This window comes from Suncus etruscus (genome assembly GCF_024139225.1).
Source record: "Suncus etruscus isolate mSunEtr1 chromosome X unlocalized genomic scaffold, mSunEtr1.pri.cur SUPER_X_unloc_1, whole genome shotgun sequence".
Classification (NCBI taxonomy): domain Eukaryota; kingdom Metazoa; phylum Chordata; class Mammalia; order Eulipotyphla; family Soricidae; genus Suncus; species Suncus etruscus.
The window spans coordinates 26559-43341 of record NW_026060304.1 but is presented as its reverse complement, the minus strand read 5'-3'; the positions used below and the strand labels follow the sequence as shown (position 1 = coordinate 43341).

General features: G+C 45.8%; 2 protein-coding genes across 3 annotated transcripts in view; both read left to right on the top strand.

The window, feature by feature from the left end:
* Positions 1 to 16783, top strand: part of LOC126000517 (28S ribosomal protein S21, mitochondrial-like) — a 390936-nt gene that overhangs the window by 372006 nt on the left and 2147 nt on the right. The gene's annotated exons all lie outside the window — the stretch shown is intronic.
* LOC126000510 (histone-lysine N-methyltransferase PRDM9-like) lies at positions 3333 to 12990 on the top strand. Of its 2 annotated transcripts, none has more exons than XM_049767762.1 (4): positions 3333 to 3380; positions 5204 to 5330; positions 7643 to 7723; positions 11476 to 12990. In XM_049767762.1, the coding sequence occupies exons 1-4, from the start codon at positions 3345 to 3347 to the stop codon at positions 12786 to 12788; spliced, it is 1557 nt and encodes a 518-aa protein (XP_049623719.1). In that variant the 5' UTR covers positions 3333 to 3344; the 3' UTR covers positions 12789 to 12990. The 2 variants fall into 2 exon arrangements, with proteins under 2 accessions (XP_049623719.1, XP_049623717.1); XM_049767760.1 differs by having other exon boundaries at positions 11473 to 12990.

Sequence of the window (16783 nt, the reverse complement as noted above, 5' to 3'; positions counted from 1 at the left end):
GTTTGTAGTCATGGTGCTTAAATAAAGTTACTTAGTGGAAAAAAAGAAAAAATGAAGCTGATAAAGTCTGAAAAATTAAAAAAAATAAGATGAGGCAGATGTATATGATTAGGCAGCTACCACTTCTAGAGAGACTCAAGAGTCTGAAAATGGCTCACTAAAAATACTTCCCTCACCCTTTCATCGTTCCCCCCATAGAGATGACTCTAGAAGTAGTTCCAAGTAACTACTTAACCTTAACTACTATTAAACCATTGTGTGGTTAAATGACCCTATTCCACCAAGGCCTCAGGAGCTTTGCCTTTTCTTCCCTCTCCATCTGGAAGATAATCATCCTCTATAAAGGCTTTACATGACTCACTCAGCCACTTTAAAAAGGCCTGTGCTTCATACAGACCTATATCACCTTACTGCAGTGAATGCCTATAGGCTCAAGAAAAAGTGCACTTTAGGGGCCGGATCGATAACACAGCGGCGTCTGCCTTGCAAGCAGCCGACCCAGGACCTAAGGTGATTGGTTCGAATCCCAGCGTCCCATATGTTCCCCTGTGCCTGCCAGGAGCTATTTCTAAGCAGATAGCCAGGAGTAACTCCTGAGCCAGGTGTGGCCCAAAAACCAAAAAAACAAACAAACAACAAAAAAAAGTGCACTTTAGCTCCCAAGTATTTTCATGCTGTTGTTAGAAACTGCCTAAGCCCTTCTCAATATATCCAATGGAAAATGTGGTTCAGTAAGAGGCCAAAGCAAAACTCCATGCCTTGGGTTGATCTGGAGAAAGTTTTCAGGGATTCAATTGATTTATGACATGCTTGTAGGCAAGGGAGAATAGTAGAACACAAAAAAGGAAGCTGCCTTGCCTCGTTTTGTTTTAGCTCATGTCCATGACACAGCATTGTGTGCTTGGGAAAAAATTGATGCAGCCCCTGAATTTAAAGGAATTTTTTACATGAATTTAGGGAGTTTCTGAGACATGCAAAATTTATTGGTAAACTGGTAGATGCAATTCAGAGACAGGCTAAGTGTAAAGAGACTCATAATGCCTAATAAATAATAATAATAATAATAAATAAATAATAACATTTATTAGTCTTTGAGAATGTTTAAATAACCCTGTTATGGGTTATTTAAAGATACAATAGCATGTTGGTTCTATTAAATATTAAGCACCATTAGTGCTGTTGAGGCCTATGGAGAGCAGAAGAAATAACAGTACAACTGTTTCAATTGTGGTAAATCATGGGCCCGGAGAGATAGCACAGCGGCGTTTGCCTTGCAAGCAGCCGATCCAGGACGAAAGGTGGTTGGTTCGAATCCCGGTGTCCCATATGGTCCCCCGTGCCTGCCAGGAGCTATTTCTGAGCAGACAGCCAGGAGTAAACCCTGAGCACCGCTGGGTGTGGCCCAAAAACAAAACAAAAAAAAAACCAAAACAAAACAAAAATCAGGCCTAACATCTACATGGCATTTCAGTACACATGTACCAAAAAGATTCTTTATCCGTTCATCTGATCTTGGGCAGTTGGCTTGTTTCCCGATTATGGCTGTTGTAAATAGTGCTTACCAAGTGTGAAGCGTGAGCACAAAGCCAGAGTAACTAGAGCACTGCCTGGTGGAACCTGATAGTATATAAAAATATTAAAAAAATAAAATTAGAAAACCTCATTGATGTTTTAGAGGAATATGCTCTAATTATAAATAAAGACATAATAATAGTATTTTTATTTAGGGGCCACACATGGAGTTTTGTTTAGGGTCACACATCAGGAGTTCCTCCTGTTCAGCATGCAGAAATGACTGCTGGCTGCCTCAGAAACCTTACGGGATGCCTGGGATTGAATACCTGCAACGCATCGGCTCTCTTTGTCCTATCGCTCTAGCCCTGGTGGGGAAATTGCGTGGCAGAAAGGGCTTTTTGTTTTCCCCGTTCTTTGGGGTATCCTCCCTGGCCTTCAGGCGCGTGGCCATCGGCTCCACACTGAGCCTCGGAGATGGGAACAGACTCCCATCCCCGAGTCAAGTCCCGAAGGAAAATCTCCATTCACAGCCGGAGCCTGGCAACCGGTCGAGCCTGGCGCTTTAAGGTCCGCCCGCGTCGTTTGACGTCACGCCGCCCGCTCCTTTCTCTGCGGCCAAGTTCGGGTCGGCCACGCCTGAGGCTGCCGGTCCCGGTCTGGGGCCTCGGAGCGATCTACGCTCCGCCAGCGACCGGGGCGCTGCGAGCCCGGAGCTCGGGTCTCGGCCGGGTGAGCGACGGGCTGGGCCGGGCGCCCGGATCCCGCAGGCGGGCCTCTCCCCCGGCTCCTCGCAGGGCCCCGGGCATCTTGGGGTTTCTGCAGTTTAAGGTCCAGGGGCCACCCTGGCGGGGTTCGGGCCGACGCCTGGCTCTGGGCCCACAGCTCCCTCCCTGGACCCGGGACTGCGTAGGGCACCGGGATTGACTCATGGACCCTCTAGGAGGCGAGTGTCCTCACCGCCCACTAGTCCTGGCTTTGGGATACGGTTCCCCAGAGAAGGAATATTTCTTCTATAAGTTTTATTCTTTTTTTTTTTTTTTAGGGGGGGTCACACCCGGCAGTGCTCAGGGGTTACTCCTGGCCCCATGCTCAGAAATCACTCCTGGCAGGCTCGGGGGACCTTATGGGATGCCGGGATTTGAACCACCGTCCTTCTGCATGAAAGGCAAACGCCTTACCGCTGTGCTATCTCTCCGGCCCCTATAAGTTTTTTTCTATATTATTTATTTTTCCTATAATATTTCTTCTATAAGCAGAGCATGCCCCATTCTCCATGGCTCTGTGACCGAAGGCTTTTGGGTACAGTGAGTTCTTTGGGAGTTTTGTTATTATATATATAAATATATATATATATTTTTTAGGATCGGGAATTTTATTCAAAATAGTTATTTTTGCAAGGGAATGTTGGACAAAAGTAGCAAGATCAGGGACACATACTGTACACATTTTCAAGTGTCCAACTTGTATCAGAGCCCTCCCTTCTGTACTACTGTCCCCTCCACCAAGGGTCAGCCGATTGTAAAAGAAGATTTTAGTCTACAAACTCCAAGTGCAGACACAGTCACATCATGGACCTTAGCTTTGGATATTAGGATAAATTTGCTGGGCAACATGCTTTTTGGGCGCTTTCCCTGTGTTTCTTTAAAAGGCAGCAGGTGCTAGATGCCTGGTTCAGATGTGCAGATCTCCTTAGAATCAAGCAAGCCCCAGCAGGAAGCAGCTGGGCCGGGTTTGAGCTCATACTTGTTGCTCAACTTTTCTCTTAACTTTTCTCCAGGCTCTCTGCACTGAACCTTGCTGCTGCTCTCTGAGAATAATCCAGGCTGGAGATGATGGGGCCTCATCATCTGACGTCCTATCCCCAGGTAAGAGGGCAGTGTGGGCTCTGGGAAGGACAGGGGAGGAGGACAAGAGTGTGAAGCCCAGCGGGACCTGTGGGGCCCAGAGATGTTTTAGGAAGGAATCTGTGGACTGTGTATGGCTGTTGGTGCTCCTGACAGGGGTGCTGGTCTCTGTAGTCTGAGGCTGCTAGTTCTTTTTTTTTTTTTAATGTTTTTTTGGTCACATCCAGCAGCGTTCAGGGGTTCCTCCTGGCTCTACGCTCAGAATTCCCTCCTGGCAGGCTCGGGGGACCCTGTGGGATGACCTGATTCAAACTGCCGTCCTTCTGCATGCAAGGCAAACGCTTTACCTCCATGCTATCTCTCCGGCCCTGAGGCTGCTTTTGTCCTTATTTGTTGCCTTGTGTTTGGTTTAGGGCCTCATCCGGTGGTGGTCAGGCCTTCCTCTGGTCTCGGTGTTCTTGGGTCACCCCTGGCAGGTCTAAAACCTTATTAGATGCCAAGTTCCAGGGTTGCACTCCTGGTAACATGGCCTCAGATATTGGTGAGGAAGAAGAACTTGATCCCAGGATTTCTGCCATGAAGCATGATTCCTGCTTCTCTTTCATTTATTTCTAGTTTATGGCACCATAGCCAAAAGGGAATTCTGGCCCTGCACTCTGGAATCATACCTTCTGGGCGTAGGGAAGTATATGGGATGTCGGGGATTCAGCTGGGACAGCTTCTTCAGGCACACAGCAATTTGTCTTCTTGTTCCAGCACAATGATCTTTTGTAGCCATGCCTAAGTCTCTTTTCTGTACTCAGGACCCTGCATGCATATCTGGCAAACACTCCCTGGGGCCCCTAACTCTGGGATCCTGGTGAAGAATTTTCTGCCTTCCTATACATGCATTTCCCTCTGGATTTTGTTTGAGTTTAGTTTTGGTTGATTGGTGCTGTTCTATGTCTGTTTGTTTAGTTTTGTATTAAATTTTGAGCCACTTGTCAGTGCTCAGGGCTTTTCCTTGACTCTTCACGGAGGGATTGGTCCCAACAGCATCAGGGGATACTAGTCTGTGCCTGGATTGACCCTGGGTTGGCCCTGTCTGCACCCACCCTGGCACGGTTGCTCAGGTCCCAGGAAACACAGCTTAGCTCTTTTGTTTTTCACTCTGCAGAGTCAGGCTCCTTCCTGCAGCCACAGTTCTCCTCAGAAAAGCAGTCGCACTCCAAAGACTTTGTTTGCAGACCGTGGCTTGTTGGATCTAATTGGGAAACAGGAGCCAAGGATCTTTCAGGAAGGCATAGTTATTTGAAGTCAGGTCATTTTGATATGCACCAGGAGGGATTTGTTTGGCAGTGAACCCTAAGTGCTGCTAAGCCCAAGCACAAGTGTGGTTCACTCACTGGACCCTGAATTTACCTTCTCACTGGTTGTATCCTGGGCACAGATGGGTTCTGAGGGCAGGAGTGGCTCTTGTGTGTTTAGTATTTTGGGTCACATCCTGAGTTGCTGTTTCAGCTCCTTCTGTGTCTATAGTCAGGCATTTCAACGACCAGTGTTTAGTCAATCTAGTGCATGGATTGTGTGGACTGTGTGCAAAGTCCTGGGTGGACTGTGTGCAAAGCAGCACCTCCAAGAACCTTTTAGAATAGTGTTCCACATCATGTTGACTGATCTGGTTTGCTAGCATGATGTCTGAGGAACTTCCCATTTGGATGCTCATGGAGAGAGGGATGTGGAGGCAGGGTGCTTGTGAAGGCAGAGAGGAGAGGCCCTGAATCTCTCTAGGAGCTTAGAGGGTCCTGTCCTCTCCCCAGGGCCCTGGGTGAGCTTGGCCCTGACTCCCTCTTTTGTGTGCTTAGGGCTTGGTGACCTTCTTTGATGTGGCCGTGAGTTTCTCCACAGAGGAGTGGCCATGCCTGGATGCCTCTCAGCGGAAGCTCTATAGAGAAGTGATGCTGGAGACCTATGAGCACCTGCAGGCAGTAGGTGAGAGCTGCCCTGAGGCTGCTGTTGTGGGCTACATCTCAGGGTGGGGAGGTGCCTGAATCGGGCAGGGATCTGGGTTCAACAGGGATGTGATTGTGCTGAGCCTAAATCAAACCCCTCCCTATGGTTCAGACTCCCCAGCCTCTGACTTTAATTTTTCTTTTTTTGGTGTTTTGGGCCATACTCATTTGATGCTCGGGGGTTAGTCCTGGCTAACTCAGAAATTGCCCCTGGCTTGGGGGGACCATATGGGACGCCGGGGGATCGAACCATGGTCCTTCCTTGGCTAGCGCTTGCAAGGCAGACACCTTATCTCTAGCGCCACCTCACCGGCCCCTGACTTTAATATTTTGATGAGTCTAACCATATATTTTTAAATATCTCTTTTTTTTTTTTTTTTTTTTTGGTTTTTTGGTTTTTGGATTACACCCAGCAGTGCTCAGGGGTTACTCCTGGCTCTACGCTCAGATATTGCTCCTGGCAAGCTTGGGGGAACATATGGGATGTCGGGATTTGATCCACAGTCCTTCTGCATGCAAGGCAAATGCCTTACCTCCATGCTATCTCTCCGGCCCTTTAAATGTCTTTTCTTTCTTTTGTTTTGTTTTGGAGCCACATCAATAGGCCACACTCACACACTCAGGAGTTACTCCTGACTATGTGCTCAGAAATCACTCCTGGCTTGGGGGGACTATATGGGACGCGGGGGTGGGGGGTGGGGGGTATCAAACTGCGGTCCATCCTAGGCTAGTGCTTGCAAGGCAGACACCTTACCTCTAGTGCCATCACTTCAACCCCTTTAAATGTCTTTTCAGAGGAATCATACATTGTGTGTGTGTGGGGGGTTGTCATATCTGGGCCAACTGGGTTTGATCCCTGGCTCTATATCTGTCACCTCAGTCTGCCAGGTGTCCTGCCTGAGCTCACAGCAAGGAGTCTGCCTTGATCAAGCGATGGTTTGGCCAAAAGTGATGTGATTTCATGAACTTGGGGATTGTATCTACACCTGGGTGAGCTCAGGACTTACTCTTATTCAGAGTTCAGTAATCACTCCTGATGAGTTTTGGGGATTACCTGGGGTGCTGGTGATGATTCTGGGTTGGCCTCATTTGTGGTCATTTCTTCCTATTCTACTGTTGTTTCAATCTTAATGAGACTCAGTGCAAAATTTATAAGTCACTTAAGTTCTTTTTATGATTTCAAAATTTTCAGATCCTGGGGTCTCTCCAGTGCTTTTTGGGACATTATCTTGGACAGGGATGAAATCTGATATTTCTGCATACAGACTATATTCTCCAATCCTTTGCATCCTGTTTTCACCAGGAACTTTTTTTATCTGGTATATATCTATATCTATATCTATATATATATCTATATATATATCTATATATATAATATATAAATATATAATAACTTTTATTGGGTCACACCCGGCAATGCTCAGAAGTTACTCCTGACTCTGCTCTCAGAAGTCGCTCCTGACAGGCTCTGGGTGACCATATGGGATGCCAGGATTCGAGCTGGGGTCCGTCCTGTGTTGGCCGTGTGCAAGGCAAATACCTTACCACTGCTATTGCTCCGGCCACTTGTTTTTGTATTTGGTCTATACAGGCATTACAAGGGCTTATGCCCAGATCTGCACCCAGAATCACTTCTGGCAAGGCTTGGTGGATGCTATATAGTTTTGTGTATCGAGTCATTTTCAACCCTGATCATGGCATGTGCCCTAGCCTCTTTTTTGTTTGTTTGTTTTGTTTTCAGCCACACCGAGTGATGCTCAGGGGTTACTCCTGGCTATGCATTCAGAAATCGCTCCTGGCTTGAGGGACCATATGGGATACTGGGGGATTGAACCGTGGTCCATCCTAGGTCAGCCTCATGCAAGGCAAATACCCTACCGTTTGTGTCACTGATCCGGCCCCACTGTAGCCTCTTTTTAAGACACCTTTGAGCCTTGGTGGTCCTTGAGTTTTCTCCTGGCTCTTCACTCAGTACTCACTGCCTGAGGGCCTCAGGGAACTGAGTCACTCAGAGGGAGACTTCGAAGAACCCACCAAGAGGGGACTGAGATAAAATATAATTCATCCACATTTAAGGCCAGTGATGTCCTATTGCTCCCCTATACCTTACTTATCATTTGCCCCTTCAATTAGACTCTTTCATTTCAACCTAATCTCATCTGTGCGATAATCAATGTGCATATGAGAGCCAAGTTTCTGTTCTGTGTTTTGGCCACTTTCATTAGGGACCCAGACTCATGTGTGGGCTTTTGTCCCTTTTCTTGTCTCTAACCCAATAATTGTGCTGTGCAGGGCATCATGGCACGAAGCCTACACTGATCTCCTGGTTGGAAGGAGGAGCCCTGGGGAGGCTGCCGAGAAGCGTGTTTGCAGGTAAGAGTGGAAAGATCCCCTGGGCTCAGAACGTGGGTTAGATCTGGAGCGTCGTGGCCTTGTGTGAGATTGGGGCCTTGGACTTGGAGCATCAGGCTCCCAGATCATTGGTATAGGACCTCTCTGCTCCCATTCACTGTCCTTAATGCTGAGTTCCAGATTGATCTGATCTGATCTCTTGCTTTTGCTCTTTCTGGTTCCCTCTCTTTGGGTGTTTAGAACAGATCCGAGAATCTGAGCTGTCATTCCCTGCCTGTGCTTTCAGTGTTGGCTGCTAGCCCCATGCTGTAGTGCCTTTCTCAGGCCCATCTGTCTTTTTCCTTTATTCTGGCCTTTGGTCTTGGGTCATTATGGGGTTTTCAATATTCCATTTCTGAGCGCTTAGCCAGGAGTAACCCCTGAGCATCAAATGGGTGTGCCCCCCCCCAAAAAAAAGAAGTTAGTGTTTCAATATTCCCAAGGAAGTGATTTTCTTTCTTCCTTTATTTTCAGGTTCACTCAGTTATGATACTTGGGGTTATTCCTAGCCCAATGCTTCTAGAATCACTTCTGCTGGGTTGGTGGACATTATGGGGTGCTGGAAATTGAACTTGGTCAGCCCTGCTGTGTTTTCATTCTTGTCCACTCAGAAATAATTTTTGTCTGTAGTTTTAAACCATTGATGAGTGAGCCCAGCACAATGTGTGTTTTGCCAAGTTCCTCACCATGATGCTCCCTTTTTTATGCCTTTTCTATCAACTGATTTAGCATCTAAATCTCCACCAATGTTGCCACATTAAGCCAGGTTTTATTTGTTTTTTTCTTTTTAATATATATATTATTTTTTTGTTTAAGCATCACGGTTACAGAAATGTTCAGAGTTGGGTTTCAGTCATAGAATGTACACTGGCCCTCACCAGTGCAACTTTCTCACCACCAATGTCTCCCATTTTCCTTCCCCCACTGCCTGTCTGGGACAGAGATTCTGCTTCTCTCTCTTTTTTTTTTTTTTTTTGGTTTTTGGGCCACACCCGTTTGACGCTCAGGGGTTACTCCTGGCTATGTGCTCAGAAATCGCCCCTGGCTTGGGGGGACTATATGGGACGCCGGGGGATCGAACCGCGGTCCGTTCCTTGGCTAGCGCTTGTAAGGCAGACACCTTAGCTCTAGCGCCACCTTCCCGGCCCCCTGCTTCTCTCTCTTGCACTATCATTGTCATCCTAGTTATCAGAGCAGTTAGTGCTCTAACTGCACTACCTTTTTTTTTTTTTTTTTGGGCCACACCTGTTTGATGCTCAGGGGTTACTCCTGGCTATGTGCTCAGAAATCGCCCCTGGCTTGGGGGGACCATATGGGACGCCGGGGGATCGAACCACGGTCCATTCCTTGGCTAGTGCTTGCAAGGTAGACACCTTACCTCTAGCACCACCTCACCAGCCCCTGCACTACCATTCTTTATGGCAAGGTTTATATCATGGCTTGATACGTGTAGCCCTTATCTTGATGGTCTCTGGATATTATTACCATGCCATTTTTAATTTTTCTTATATTCCATAAATGAGTCAGACTATTCTATGTCTATCCCTTTCCCTCTGGCTCATAATAATATGAGCATAATAATCTCCATGTCCAGGGGCCGGAGCGGTGGCGCAAGCAGTAGGGTGTCTGCCTTGCACGTGTTAACCTAGGATGGACTGTGGTTCAATCTCCCGGTGTCCTATGTGACCCCCAAGCCAGGAGCAATTTCTGAGTGCATAGCCTGGAGTAATCCCTGAGCGTCACGGGGTGTGGCCCAAAAACAAAAACAAAAAAATAAAGTCAATCTCCATGTTCATCAATGTATAAGCAAATTTTATTACTTAATTTTCCTAATAGCTGTGTAGTATTCCATTGTGTAGATGTACAGTTTCTTTAGCCACTCATATGTTGTCTGGTACCTGCATTATTTTCCAGTTCTGCCTATTGTAAATAGTGGTGCGATGAACATAGGGATGTGGAGGGCATTTCTGTACTTTGTTTTTATGCCTAGGGTCTTTCCCAAGGAGTGGTATTGCTGATTTATTTTTTTTTTATCCAGAAAAGTGGATATTTATATTGTTTTCCAGAAAGCTTGGACTGGACAGCATATTCAACAGCAGTGAATGAGATTTCCTTTTGCTCACATCCAAGCCAGCACTGGTTATTCTCACTGGTTCTCAGGCTATTTGGGATGTAGTGATTGTGACTGACTCCCAGCGATGCTGGGGAATCATGCCATATTGGGGATCTAAGCTGCATGCAGGGTTAGCTCTTCCACCCCTTTGTTGTGGTACGGGTTATTAGGTCACACTCAGCAGTGCTCACAGGGACATCAAAACTAGGGTCTTGCCTCTTAAATTATGATCCTGGACCTAAATATAACTTTAGAATATTTTGGAGAGAGAGATTGGCTACACCCATTTATGTTCGGATGGTACTCTTGGATTTGTGTGTAGGCATCACTTCTCACAGTACTTGGGGAAAATATGGAGTATCAGGGATTGAACTGGGATTGGCCACAGCCCAGTTGTGCACTGTAAACCAAGTACTATATCACTAAGCACTAAATATGACTTTTTAGATGGCAAGATTAAAACTTAAATTAATTCACTCATAATATCTCTAACTATAACCTTATCCTATCGCTGTTAGTACCACTATGATCTAGGTGCCTCCTAAACAGATTAAGAATGATTTGAGGGCCCGGAGAGATAGCACAGCAGCGTTTGCCTTGCAAGCAGCCGATCGAGGACCAAAGGTGGTTGGTTCGAATCCCGGTGTCCCATATGGTCCCCTGTGCCTGCCAGGAGCTATTTCTGAGTTGATAGCCAGGAGTAACCCCTGAGCACCGCCGGGTGTGGCCCAAAAACCAAAAAAAAAAAAAAAAAAAGAATGATTTGATAGGGCCGGCGAGGTGGCGCTAGAGGTAAGGTGTCTGCGTTTCAAGCTCTAGCCAAGGAAGGACTGCGGTTCGATCCCCGGCATCCCATATGGTCCCCCCAAGCCAGGGGCAATTTCTGAGCGCTAGCCAGGAGTAACCCCTGAGCATCAAATGGGTGTGGCCCGAAAAACCAAAACCAAAAACAAAAACAAAAAAGAACAGAATGATTTGATCTCATGAAATCAAATGTCACTACATCTCAGGAGAGTAAAATATCTTCATAAACCACATCACAGAGTAATAGGACATCAGGGTACTGTGTATGGAAAGGTCACTGAAGATATTAAGTCAAAAAGTTTCAGGTTAGGAGTCAAAGCAGTTCCACAGTAGGTAGCATGTTTGCCTTTCATGCACCAACCCAGTTTTAATCCTTAGCTTCTTTTATGGTTTCCCCTAGCCAGCCAGGAGTACTTGCTAAGTGCCAAAATGGGTGTAACCCCTGAGCACTGTGAGGTTTGGCCCACAAAAAAAAATACAGAAAAGTTTCTGGATACAGACTATAAATTTTGTAAATTTAGTGAAAGTGAATGGAACGACAAAACAAACTGTTTATGGGTCAGGGGTATATACAGCTTTCCATACAGTTCTCCAAGCCTGCCAGGAGTGATCCCAGAGGACAGAGCACCTCCAGGTATGGCCCTACAATCCAACCAAACTAAAACACCCACCAGAATATTTAGGTACATGAAGGTTTTATCTTGTATTATCATCAAAATAAGAAAAGCTAGAACAATAGACTTTAGCAGGAAATAGAACTATGGTCCAGACAACCTAGTCAACATCTACTCTGACCAAAACCTTCCTCTTTCAGCAGAATCAAAGCCAGAAATCCATCCATGTCCCTTCTGCTCTCTAACCTTCTCAAATCAGAACTTCCTCAGTCGTCACATGAAACGCAGTCATCCCTCTCAGATCCTCCCAGGAACATCTCCAAGAAATCACCCTCAATCAGAGAATTCCTGTCCACGTGATCAAAAATTACTGCAGCAACATTCTGATCCTTATAACGACAAATTTGACAAACCATGGAATGACATATTTGAAAATCAAAAGCACAAAGAAAGTTCCATAGCTTTGGCTAAGAAGATAAGGCATAAAGGAATTTCAACAGCCTTTTCTAGACTATTTTGTGATCAGATAGGGATCTCTAATAAACATATGTCAACGGAGTATGAAACTAGCACCGGCCAGAAAGAAAATCTAAAGGACACAAGTAGAGTAGTTGAAGAGATAGGAATGCCAAGAATTTTAAGAGACAAGTATGCTAGGCCTGGGCAAAGCTTCACTGATGGATCAAATCTCATGACACACCAGAGGACATACCCAGGGGAGAAGCTCCATGTTTGCAGGGAGTGTGGGCAAGGCTTCACTCGGAGGTCACATCTCATTGCACACTGGAGAACACACACAGGGGAAAAGCCCCATGTTTGCAGGGACTGTGGGCGGGGCTTCAGTCTGAGGTCAAATCTCATTAGACACCAAAGGACACATACAGGGGAAAAGCCCCATGTTTGCAGGGAGTGTGGGCGAGGCTTCAGTCAGATGTCACATCTTATCACACACCAGAGGATACACACAGGGGAGAGGCCCTATGTTTGCAGGGAGTGTGGGCAAGACTTCAGTCATAAGTCACATGTCATCACACACCAGAGGACACACACAGGAGAGAAGCCCCATGTTTGCAGGGAGTGTGGGCGAGACTTCACTCGGAGGTCACATCTCATCGCACACTGGAGAACACACACAGGGGAGAAGCCCCATGTTTGCAGGGATTGTGGACGAGGTTTTAGTGTGAGGTCATATCTCATTATACACCAGAGGATACACACAGGAGAGAAGCCCCATGTTTGCAAGGAGTGTGGGCGAGGCTTTAGTCAGAGGTCACATGTTATCAGACATCAGAAGACACACACTGGGGAGAATCCACATGTTTGTAAGGAATGTGGGCGAGGCTTCAGTGATTGGTCAAATCTCCTCAGACACCAGAGAACACACACAGGGGAGAAGCCCTATATTTGCAAGGAGTGTGGGCAAGGCTTTAGGCGGAGGTCACATCTCATCAAACACCAGAGGACACACAAAGGCCCTATGTTTGAAACAAAGGTGACTAATGAACAGAATAAATAACAATCTGCATCCACACACATGCAGCCACCACAATCTGTATAAGATGTCTAGGCAGGTTACAAAGAAGTGTTCTGACCTCTTAACTCCTTCCATATTTTGCCCTGTGCACTATTAAACATCTTCATATAGTTCTTATCTCTAATATTTCTTTCCCCCTTGAAAGCAGGGAATGGAATGGACAGAAAACTCATGTGATCACCCAATTCTAAACAGAATCAGTTCCTGGAAAGTATTTGAGATCTTCAGGTTAAGTTATTGTAAATTGATTCCTAGATCCAGGGAGAGAAATCTCAGATTTAAGATGGTCATAGAAGGAAACATCAAGATCTCCTGAAATGTAAAGCCTTTTTTTTTGTGTGTTTTTTTCTGTGTGTGTTTTTTATTGTGTTTTGTTTTTGGGTCACTCCTGGCAGTGCACAGGGCTATTGACTTTGTTCTCAGATTTAAGTATGGGTGGACCAAATGGGGTGCTGGATATCAAACCCTGGTCAGCCATGTGCAAAGCAATTGATAGACCCACTAAACCATCAGTTCCGAACCAAAATGAGGGGGTCAAAGTGGTAGCACAGTGGTAGGGTATTTGCCTTGGATGCAGCTGACCCAGGATGGACGTGGGTTCGATCCCCGGCATCCCATATGGGCTCCCCAGGCAGGAGTGATTTCTGAGCACAGAGCCAGGAGTAACCCTTGAGTGCCACAGGGTGTGGCTCAAAAATCAAAAACAAAAAACAATCAAAATGATCTCTGTAAGAAACAGTTCTATTCTCTTCACTCGGATGCTTCTAGGAGGATTAGGTCTGTCTTGCAGTTTGGAAAGAGAGGAGGCAATGACTCAGGGAGCCTACTCAGATGGAATACCACAGACTTTCCAAATTCTGTGACTTCAGCTGAGTTGTCTGGGGGCTGGAAGAGCAATAGGGCACTCTTCAGAGAACAGAAAAGTAGTGGGAGTAGAATCACAAACTTCCATATCAGTGTCACATCTTGTGTCACATCCCACCATAAGTGACCCTGCAAGTTTGGCCATTGGTCATAAAAAGAGCAGAGGGCCCTCCCTTTCCTCTTCAGTAATAAACCACATTGCTAGTATGGCCCAATCTTCTGGGTCTCTCTAAATCTACTTCGTGCAAACACAACCTCTTCAGGAAAAGGGTGTGTGTGACCCTAAAGCTGAATCATGAAAAGTTATTTTGGCTTCAACCCTTTCTCCAGGATTCTGACCACTGCCTTCCTCCTCACAGATGCTCCATGAGTAGGTCCTCATCCTCCTGCTGAAGGAAGCTCAGGTGGGGCATTTCTGCAACTACTAGGTCTCAAGTTTTTGTCTCTAAAAAATAGCAGAAAGGACTTCACTAGACCTCAGTCCTTTGTCGAGGCCACCTCTAGGCATCTACTGCCCCAGTGCCACCACCAAAACGTTATTTCCAGAGGGGCAAACTAGGTTCTTGACCAATAGGAAGCAGGATTTGAGGCAAGAAGGGCAAAGCCAACTGCCTTCATTCCATTCATTCCGACACTTGGTCACGGCAACTGCTGCAGCAGCCAAGGCCAGCCCTCACACCTAGGAAAGAGCATTGTGAGCTCTCTAGGGACCATAGCTGGGCAGGTGAGGGTGACCAAGACCCAAGAACAGAAGCGCTGTTCAGAGCTTTGGTGGGGTGAGCCTCAAGGAAGAGGAGGCCGGACCATAGGGTAAAGGTTTTTGAAACTCTTTTACATCTGTCTTCAAACCCATGCCTCAGCACTGTTTGAGCAAAAATTAAATGCCTGTCTGACCTGTGTCTGAGCACATTTCTAAAAGTTGCCTTCAAGGAGAGATACTACCCAAGGTTGCTGTCTCTCAAGATACCATAAAGTCATGGATAGAGCTCAAGTCGTAGAGCACATGGCTTTCATGTTTGAGGCCCTGTGATTAATCCCTGGCAGTTTATGTCTCCCTTCCAACCAATATGGCTAAGAGTGGCCCCCATGGCCCATTGAGCATTGTTTGCTTTGTTCCCTAAAATCTTTAAAACCAGATTTAGGAGCCTGGAGGAATAGCAGAGACTTCCAGTACCTGCCTTGCAGGCTGATGGTCATAGATTTATCCCTAGTGTCCCACTTTTACAAATCACAATTCTGTCTATCTTACTATTGTTTGCTTTTTGTTTTTATTTTGGGGTCACTTCAGGAAGTGATCTGGTCTTTTCTTGGCTCTGCACTCTGCATTCACTCAAGGTAGGGCTCCTGGGAAATATGGGGTGTCAGGGATTGAAACTGGCTCATTAGTGTACATCGCAAGTTCTCTACTCACAGTACTATCACTATGGCCCCATTCCTCTTGTTTTTATATTTTGATTTGTGGCGGCATGTTTGGGGGCCATACACGATAGTGCTCAGGGGTTACTCCTGGCTCTGCACTCAGGAATTACTCTTGGATGTATTCTGGGGTGTCAGGAACCAAGTCCACATTGGTTGTGTGTAAGGCAAGTGCCTGCTGCACTATTACTACTCTGACATGATTTTATGTTTTGAGTCCTGCTGTTTTAAGACCCAGAGCTGAAGCACACTGTTGCTCAGTGTGAGACCACCACCAAAAGATGTGCAAGTGCCATGACAAGAAAGTGACCCCTGGTAAGTCCTTGTGAGTAGTGTAGTGATCCTCAGTATAAGCAATCATAATGTGTGCGTGTGAACTCAACTAAGAACACTAGCCCCACAAGTATGGTGTAATGAGTGTAGCTAAGAGAATGCAAACCTGCTCTATACTTTAGTTTTTAAGAGGTGGTTTATTCCATTGACCAGTTAAACTATGTAGCATTGTGAAGTACATGTGTCTTAAGATTAATTTTACTCCGTTTTATTTGGTTTTGATTTAAGGGGGGGGGGGTGTTCTGGGTCACACCCGGCAGTGCTCAAGGGTTAATTCTGGCTCTATGCTCAGAAATCGCCCCTGACAGGCACAGGGGACCATATGGAATGCTGGGATTCAAACCATGAAAGGAAAATACCTACCTCCATGCTATCTCTCCAGCCCCTGGTTTTGATTTTTAATCAGATTAAAAACCAATTGCTTTTACTAGAGCAATAGCACAGAAGTAGGGCACTTGTCTTGTACATGGCTGATGCAAAATTGATCCCCGGCATCCCATATAGTTCCCCAAGGCCACCAGGAGTAATTCCTATATGCACTCCAAGGAGTACCCCCTGAACTCCACTAAGTGTGGCCCCCAAATATTTGCTGAGTGCTCAGGGATCACTCTGTGCTTGGAAGTGTTTCCACTGCAGCAGGTGAGATCATGCACTATCAGGGGCCAAACCCAGTATCCTCCACCTACACAGCATGCATTCAGTTTTTTTTGACCATTTCTCAAGTTCAACAATTGTTGCATTCTTTTCTGATAATATGCAATTACTTAAAAAATATTTAGAGTAGGGTCAGAGAGATATTTACCTTTTACACAACCAACCTAGATTTAATCCCCAGCACCACAGATGGTCCCTAAACTTTGCCAGGAATGATTCCTGACTATAGCACTTAGTATAGATGGATGTGCAAAATAAGTATTTGTGGGGAGAGAGGCCAGGAAATAAGGAGATTTCTTCAAGCTGGCCTTGAATATAAAAGAAAGTCCTTGTTTAAAGACCTGTGTCTCTGCTGTTATGAGGACATGAGAAAGTCATCCAGGTCAAACAACCTGTCTAGGCTAATAGTGCCATAAGTATTGCAACTGCTATCTTTACATACTTCCCAATTTAATGATGCCATGGGCATTGCTACGCTATCTCTACATGTTTCCTGATTTAATGATGTCATGAGCATTGTAACCTCTATCTTTGCATATCATCCAAGTCAATAATACCATGTATCTTGTGACTGTTGTCTCTGCATATCATCTTTTTGTTGTATTGCCTAAACTGTATTATCCACATTCTGTTTCTCACCTAAAGTTTACCCTTAAAAGCCTTGTCCCTACCTTCAATAAACAAAGTCCATTTCTCTGACAGTGCATTGG